The sequence below is a fragment of the Atta cephalotes genome (genome assembly GCF_000143395.1).
Source record: "Atta cephalotes unplaced genomic scaffold scaffold00017, whole genome shotgun sequence".
Taxonomy (NCBI): Eukaryota; Metazoa; Arthropoda; class Insecta; order Hymenoptera; family Formicidae; genus Atta; species Atta cephalotes.
The window spans coordinates 1,098,290-1,107,270 of NW_012130081.1; the positions used below are offsets into that span (position 1 = coordinate 1,098,290).

Genomic DNA, 8,981 nt, shown 5'->3' on the forward strand with positions numbered 1-8,981 from the left:
CATGAAAACATGTTTTGCTAACGGCAAACTCACTGACCTACTACGTATCTCGTCATGTCAAACAAATTCACCAGAATGTACTTACTTATAGTTTGAAAATTTTGTCTTATTATTCTATTATCTTGTTATTTGTTAACACAGAGATTTTTTTTTGCATTAAGTATAAAAAATCGAAATTAAATAATAACATAAATTTTGATAATAAAATAATAGACGAATTTTCAGGAAATATAAAGCAAACATTAAATTTGAATAGATTAGTCTATAGTTGTATATACAATATACTGTATATACAATAGATTAGTTTATAGTTGTATATACAATATAATGTATATTGTATTTAATTTATAATTTACATTATATTTAAATCACTATTATTTTATCAATATATAAATATTTATAATTTATAAGTTTGAATTCTTTTCCTTTTGAAAAATCAGTAATCAGCATCAAAGATAATACAATGTGCTAAGTATAATGTCATTACTTTTTAGATTTTACTGATGTTACAAACTGCAATATTATTGATTCAAATCACCGTAAATTGACATCAATAAATGTATTTGACTTCTAACGTTTCAAATATCTCATCCATTAATCCCGAAGCCTCTGATCCGTTGCATTACTGAAGAATGAACGTCATCTAGCGTAGAAATAAAATCCCGTAATCCAAGCCCGTAAGGCAGAACAGTGAAACCGTCGTGTTTCACGTGGCCGTATGAACCAGCGACTGGTTCCGGCTGCGGGTTTGCCAGTCAACAAGGAACCTTTGAGACGATCGAGTATCCTTGGCGCGATCAAAGCACGCTATGAGTGCCGGCGTCGAGTCGATCTTGTGCGTAATCCTCGGAGTTTCGGGGATTCTCGTGCTGCATCCGGCAAACAGTATTCCATATCGTGGTAATTACACGGTAAAACATCCGCAATACGATCACACAGAACAAAGGATATTCAAAAAGGAAAAAATACTGGATGAAGAAAGTGGGTTGGTGTCGTTGATGGATAATTAGAAGCTTGTTTGAATGAATATGTGAATTGATTTATCTTTTAATGTCTTATTATAAATATAATGATCTTCAAAGATTAATCTTCAAAGGATTTTGTTTTTAGTTAGAGATTACTGGTACTATGTCATTTCAAAGTGATGTATTTTTTAATATATCTTTCGGAGATAAATGTAATGTGTAAATATTAAAATTTTTTTAAAAATTCTTCTCTTTCTTCTTTTTCTCTCTCTGTATCTATTTTTCTTTAAAATGCTTAAATTAAAGAAAGAAAAAGAAGAAGAGAATTTAAGTTTAAATTAATGTTCAATTCTGCAAAAAAATATAACAAATTACAAATTAAAATTTAGTTCTTATATAAGAAAATGTAATTACTGTCATTTGTCACATTTAATTCAACTACAACTTCTATTCAATGATTTTTACATATTATTTTTGCTAAGTAACGTTCAATCATGTTAATTAAGATGCGCCTTTCTATTCGCTATATGTACGTTAACCGTTCTACGTTAACCGTTCTTTTTTTTTTCTAAGAGAAAGTAGATTATATATAAGAATACATTAAAAGAAGTAATACATTAAAGAGTACATTATAAAAGAATGTTATATTGTCTTGCCGAAATAGTTAATGAAAAAAATATATCAATCAATGAATTTTACGCAAACATAAGAAGGGTATTCTTAGCATTTCAAAAACACGTGATACAAACGTCAAGACGTAACTGATAGACATTTTTGCAAGTCCTCATAATCAGAATATTCTTATAAAATTTGAAACTTATAATGAAACTTATAATAAACAAAATAATTATTTCTTTAATGTTATAAAAGTTTTAAAAAATTATGAAACTTTAATTTACAAAGATTTACAAAGATTATTATGTGTATTCTCTGTAATCTAATGAAAAGAAAAGTCGCTAAATTTTAATATAATTAATATAAAGAAACATTAAATTTAATGTAATTAATATAAAGAAAAATTAAAAATTATTTTACAACATGAAAAGTACAAATAATAATATATATAAATCGACATATAGTTTGCAGGATGTCCGTAACAATCAAAAATTCCATCTATGTTTGAATTCCAAAAACGGAGAAAAAGAAAGACTCTTATTCGCTGAAGCAAATAATAATCATCTTCAAAACACACCCAAAGAGTTTTCCTGGGACGATGATGATTATAGAGGTTTTTCTCTATTTGGCCTCGTTGAATCCATGCTGTCCGTCGTAGCAAGCGGACTTAGCACAGTCGTGAGCAGTATTGTTGGTACCGAGAAAAAGAATTCACGGTCAGGTATCAGAAGAATAAATTATAAAAATTATCATTTAATCAGGGCATTTCCTAACACGGAAAATCAAGCTACAGATCTGCGTGACTTAAGAGACGCCGAGCCTGAAGATATTAAATTTTGGTCCTTTCCAAATCCTAATAGGTTTGTATTTGCATTTTTATTATAATAATTAATTATCTAACATATTTCTATACTTCCTTTTATAGAACTTCCGACATGATTGTGGCACCAGATCTTATAAATGATGTTAAGGATTATTTAAGGGATAAAAAAATTGACTTTAAAGTATTAATATCGGATATCCAGGTAAAAATGATACAGAACTTTTGCGCAAAAAATACATAAAAGTACATGAAAAATTAATCTTTTTATTCATAAAAATATATGTACGAAATGTTTCCAAACATTTTGTGGCCAGACTTTGAGACTTTATAGGAAATTTAATTCTATAAAAAGTCCATGTTTACAGAAAATTCTTTATTTAAAATTAAATTTTTTATAAAATCTCAAAGTCTGGCCAAAACGTTCAAGGACACCTGCGTAGAAAATTTCAATATTACTAATGATAGAAAACACTCAATGACATCGTAATTATACTTTATTAATTTACAAAATTGGTCTTTCATTATTTATATAATACTTGCAATCGGAAGAAAATTCCGATGGCAGCTGATGTCCATATCTAATGCTGACACGCTTTACTTATGACCTTTTCAATGATTTCTTACACTCAAATACAAAAAGCAACATGAAAGTAACGGATAAAGTATCACCTGTTATATTAAAATGTTGGATCAAAGGTTTTCGTTACTACATGTATTAATCGTTATTTAAACGTTGACTAATGGTCAATGTATGAGAAAAGAGAAATTTTGCTGGTTGTAGACATGATTAATAGACATAACTAATGCAAGTTTAAATTAAGTACAGTCAGTAAAAATCAAGGAAATACGCTTTCTTAATTAACAGAAGACGATCTCTTATCAAAATCCGAAGATGTCTAAAGAACAACGTGAAGACTTGGTCACCACTCAAGGCCACACAATGACTTGGAAACGTTATCACCGATATGGAGGTAAAATCGTGTTGTAAAATATTTTCACGTTGTACTAAATTAATTTAATATATTTATGTGATTAATACTAATTTATAAAATGTAATTTAATATTTAGTATCTATTATATTATAAATACACTAATACACTAATACTTTTAATTTTAATTTGATGTACATAAATAATATTTTCGGATGAACATCAATTAATTTCTATTTTACATATGTATGTACATAAATAAATAAGTGAATTTAATTAAATAACATAATAAATTGGCTTTCTTTTTAACAGATATCATACGTTATTTAGAATATCTAGCCTTCAGATATCCCACAATAGTAGAATTAATAACTATCGGACATAGTTACGAGGGCCAACCGATAAAGATGGCGAAGATTTCGACTGGATTAAACAAAGAAGGCGAAAGAAAACCTGCTATTTGGATTGATGCCGGTAAGTTCCTTTTATACAGACAGACATTTCTTTAATACAAATAAGAAAAAGTATTAATTAAAAGATAATTGAATAAATAATAAATAATAAATTATAAGTATATTAATGTAATAAAAATAGTTTCAAATCTTTCCTCTTAATAATTGTTTTTAATAACATCGTAAAAACTCTTTTTATAAACAATTTATGGCTATCAAAATTATTGTCAACCGTTCTTTACTGACATCGAACCTGTATGCTTCCCACGTTTTATGCATCTCTTCCCGTTAGATTATCTTTTCGGTAAATCGTGATCGTCTTTGCAGGCATGCATGGGCGAGAATGGATTGGTACCGCAGTAGCGACCTACATATTGAGTCAGTTGGTAGAGAAGAACTCGAGCTACACAAAATTGTTAAACAACTCGGATTGGATGATTCTGCCAGTTGTTAATCCCGATGGTTACGAATATAGCCATGTCAGCGATCGTTTTTGGCGAAAAACCAGAAGTAATCATGTGGAAAGTCAAAACGATAGTAGGTGAGGAGAGGAGAGGAAAAAAAACATTCGCTTCGACACGCCAATTGTATGCAGAATGTTAATTAATCGATTAATGTCAATAATATTTGCTTGATCTTACAGTCTAACATTGATTTTGTCTTTGACTTGCTAAATATCATTTCTGAAGTATTTTTTTACTCAGTGTAACAAAGATCGATTACGCATGGTGCACTCTAAAAACATATATTGTGACTGAATGATCTTCTAGCAATTGTTATGCTAACCTCGGAATATTAAGTGTAAGAAAACAAATCAAAATATGACCCTTATTAGTTATATATGATCAAGAGACACTGTAGTGTGTCTCGCGCCAAAAATGAAGATGTAGTGCGCGACAACGCGAGGCAGCTTAATCTATGTAACTTGATCATAAAAAGATCAAAAACAAAAAACTTATTTCAAATGTAAAAGATAGCACTTTAGGATAGTATAAACAAAATTGACAAAATAAAATTTCTTTAATTGCAATATCATTGTAAATATGGTCAAAATCGTCATTTTTTCATCTATATTATTTCAATTTTTTCGGAAATGTGACGTGATTTTTCTGAGCATGAATTCAAATTTAACGGCTAAAAATCTTTGAAAAATAATAGTCCACATGCCAAAAACAAAAAAAAAAATTTTGTCGCATAGTGTTATATGTATATCAAGAGCGATATATTATATTTAGAGAAATTGAAAATTAAAGTGAATCTAAAATTATAGTGAATCTAATCGAAAAATGAGATTTTAGAATTTAAGATAAGAACAAAGTTATCTGGATTGGAAGACACTGTTTTATAAAATTATATATGGTCGTATCGTATGCATATCTAATCAATTACACAACGAAATAATTTTCCTCACATAAATCTAATATTGGATAATAATAGAAGACAATAATTAGTTACTCATTTTTAATATTAAGACACTGTTGTTTAGAATTTTTAGCTCCAAATAAGTAATTACTGTTTTTCAATAATAAATTGACTAGTATTAACCCAGTAAACAAAAAACACTTTGAAACATTTTAGTAACATTGCAGCAATGTTACAACATGTTGCTAAAATGTTTCAAAATATTTCTTGCTTTTTAGGAGATTAAATTGTTAATCTCTGTAAGATTAAGAGTTTTGTGTGTATTTAACGAAAATAGTGATTTTCTTTTTTAGATACACACCATCAAATTTATTACAATTCGTAACGCACTATACTAGATGGTTCTGGACTACATGCGAAGGAGTCGATCCGAATCGAAATTTTGCATACCACTGGGGCGAAGACAAAGAAGGAGGTGCCAGTTCAGATCCTTGTCATGAAACATATTCCGGGCCTTTCGCCTTTTCTGAACCTGAAACGAAGGCTATGGCAGATTATATTTTAGCAAACAAACAACATATTCGGTAATTGTCTAATCAACATTTAATTAATTTAAATTTACCATTCAAATACATTTTAAATTTCTAATGTAAAAATTTTAATTGTATAACAATATTAAATACTAAATTTACGTTTTCAGAATGTACTTAACTTTGCATTCTTATTCTCAAATGTGGCTCGTACCATGGGGTTACACGCGTTCGAAACCATCGGATTATTCCGATTTAATGAACGTAGCGAGAAAGGCAATTAACGCTATTTCGAAAGTTCATGGTACTAATTATCAACTTGGACCAGCAACAGAATTAATGTATCTGACTTCTGGTACCTACTTTAATATTATTATTTTAATTTTAATATACTCTTTAGATTGATTTATACAAAAGATTATATTAGTTTAATGAATGGCTGTTATGAAAATCAGACATCAAGATAAGATGATAATATGTATTTCATAATATTTCATGTCACAGAGAATGAGTTTCTTTTCTATTTGCAGGAGCATCCGACGATTGGGCTAAAGGTGTTGCCTCGATAAAGTATGCATACACGGTGGAATTACGCGATCGCGGAACATATGGATTCCTATTACCGGCTACTCAAATAGTTCCGACTGCACGAGAAATTTGGGCAGGAATCCGGGCGATAGCTCGTTTAGTTACTTGCAACACATAAAATCTATGTTTTTTGCTTCTAATGCGTACTTAATGTTCGAATGTTCACTTTTTAAGCCAGATAGTGGAAACTGAATCAATAACCTTTATAAATTACAAGTTTGCATAGAAATGAGAAATGGGTTTTTACCCATTTCTCATTTCTATGCAATAGACATCAATGCACAGGGTAGGTACATACGGCATTTGTATCGAGAAATTAGCACTCGTATTGTTATCGAAATAAATTAATTGAATATAAGAGATGATAATGAAAGATAAATTTACATTTAATTAAAAATTCGAAGGAATACATTATCTGTTAAAATATCATCAATTTTTTTAATTACAAAAATTACAGGAGTGCTGTAATAGATTTTGAGTTTCCTATGCAAAATTATTTTCTAGATTGATTTTTAGAAAATTTAATTATATAGTTTAATTTAAATAAAAAATTATGTTTTAAGAAATTTTTTAATTAAATTGTAAAAATTCGTAACTGCCTTAGATATGTTTATTTTTGTACATTTCTGTTGTAGATTATGTGAAGTATATTTGTATACAAAATTATATTTATAGTTTAGTGAAGAGAATGTGTATAATGTAATATTATATGAATGTATCTATTATTTATTTTATATAGTAGTATCAAATACTTTTGTACAAATAATAGTGCACTAAGAATCGTCCTACTTTATTTATTAAAATTATCAGATTATTAGTTTCATTTTTAATTTTAATTTGAGTGTATTATAAAACACGCGATACAACAAATAAAAGTGTTTTTATACTATTATTTATATAAAGATGGAGATGAATTTCTAGCATAAAATAATTACATGATAAAATCGACTAGTGTTAATATATTTGAAGATTAATTATTAAGAAGAAGTTTTTTTTAAGAGACAAATTAAAAAACAGTCAATGCTTGCTTATCTATGCATTCAAGAAGAAGTTGTGTTATCAAGATTAATCCAAAATATACGCATACCTTATCATGAGATATTTTCCGTTATTTCGTATATAAACTGTAAGTCTTATTCAGTACTTCTGTTCAACTGACAATGTTGATTCAGTGTCTTTTAGTCATTATTCTGGCATTCCATGGTAAGAATATTCATTTTTTTTGCACATTTTTTCCTTATTGTTATATATATAATATTATTTTTTATAAAGTTTGTATGTTTTAAATGTTTAAATATAATAACAATTAATATGCAGATAGCAAAAATTTTTTTTTAAATATATATCTAAATATAAATACACTATGTTTGAGAATTACTGATCTAATAAATAAAATACTTGATATAAAAAGTTTCCTTTATTAATTATATAAAAAATTAAATAAAAAACTAGAATATTATATGCTTTTAAATGAAAGATTTATTTATGAAACAGTTTTATCTATTAATAAGAACGATGCTAAATATATTATAAACACTAAATGAAACGTTCAAACTTTGCAAAAATATAATTGTATTTCTAGAAGAATTATGTGTTTAAAGTTTTCTTAAACATTTTTATAGTATGTCTGGCCGTCCTTTTCGGCCTGAAACCCAGAATCACAGACGGTGAGAATGCAATACCAGGAGAATTCTCTTATCAGGTCTCTCTTCAATGGGGTTTACCACCTTTATTACGTTTTAGTCACATTTGTGGTGGTTCGATTGTGCACGAGAGTTTTGTTTTAACTGCGAGACATTGCATTATGACACAAGGCGAACTTAAGGTCATTGTTGGCAAATATTATCTTCTTGAAGATGAGGAAGCTCAGCAAGAAGTTAAGGTTGCTAAGATTTATGTGCATGAAAATTATCCAGGGTATGTCTATATTATTTTTATTTATAGATAAAAGTGAATATTTCAGAAACTGGAATTCTACATTGGGAAAAATGTTCTGGTTGTACCAACAAGAAGTACGAATAAAACAAATTCTGATCTCATATGAATTAGAATTCTAGTTAAATAATTGAATTTTTAATTATCTCGATTAGATTGCTTGAAAAAATTTAAATATATAGGTGAATCAGTTAAAGTGTTACAAATTTATATCTCGGAAATAAAGCATTTAGAGAGAAATATATAATATAATTTAGACATAATTTAGACATAAAAATTTTTGTGACTTCGAGAAGAACATAAGTGTTATTGATTTAACTATGAATAGTCATATGAAAATCACATAAAGGTCTCTAAAATGCTTTCCGAAATATAAATTTGTAATGCTTTAATCGACTTATTTTATATAAATATTTGATACCTTTCTGGTTGAATTTACTGGAATTCCAATTAATGCAGCAAGAATTCTATAAAACTGGAGAAAATATTATACCTTATTGATCACTTTAATTTTACTTATAATTATCATTCACAGTCTTGAATAACGCGCATACTTTGAATTACGTTGCAGACTTTTCTGATTTCTGAGATATATTACTGTAAAATTTTTTTATTAAACGATTTTTTTATTAAATAATTAATTTATTAAATAATAATTTATAACCGTTTGTTATAAAATCATCTAATATAATTAAAACTTAATTATAAAAATATCATAATGAAAAGAATTTCTTATATATATTATTTAAAATGTAATTAATGAATTTATATATATATATATA

At 27.7% G+C, this 8,981-nt stretch overlaps 2 protein-coding genes across 2 annotated transcripts in view; both read left to right on the forward strand.

The window, feature by feature from the left end:
- The first annotated feature begins 809 nt into the window (after positions 1 to 809).
- LOC105618622 (carboxypeptidase B-like) lies at positions 810 to 6,382 on the forward strand. The gene is made up of 9 exons (XM_012200152.1): positions 810 to 985; positions 2,045 to 2,440; positions 2,506 to 2,605; positions 3,269 to 3,374; positions 3,645 to 3,806; positions 4,112 to 4,325; positions 5,500 to 5,730; positions 5,847 to 6,031; positions 6,207 to 6,382. Exons 1-9 carry the CDS (start codon positions 810 to 812, stop codon positions 6,380 to 6,382), a joined length of 1,746 nt encoding a protein of 581 aa, XP_012055542.1.
- A 1,042-nt stretch (positions 6,383 to 7,424) lies between these two features.
- Positions 7,425 to 8,981, forward strand: part of LOC105618623 (trypsin-1-like) — a 4,943-nt gene continuing 3,386 nt past the window's right edge. Inside the window, exons 1-2 of the mRNA XM_012200153.1 lie at positions 7,425 to 7,467; positions 7,887 to 8,181. Of these exons, the coding sequence (XP_012055543.1) occupies positions 7,425 to 7,467; positions 7,887 to 8,181 (338 nt within the window). The remainder of the gene's footprint in view (positions 7,468 to 7,886; positions 8,182 to 8,981) is intronic.

What these genes read in the sequence shown, in the direction of transcription:
- LOC105618622 (XM_012200152.1), top strand. Translation starts at nt 810, where the DNA reads ATGAGTGCCGGCGTCGAGTCGATCTTGTGCGTAATCCTCGGAGTTTCG. An exon ending in TATTAATATCGGATATCCAG is followed by an intron (nt 2,606 to 3,268) that starts GTAAAAATGATA and finishes CTTAATTAACAG; the next exon opens with AAGACGATCTCTTATCAAAA. An exon ending in GAAAGTCAAAACGATAGTAG is followed by an intron (nt 4,326 to 5,499) that starts GTGAGGAGAGGA and finishes TTTCTTTTTTAG; the next exon opens with ATACACACCATCAAATTTAT.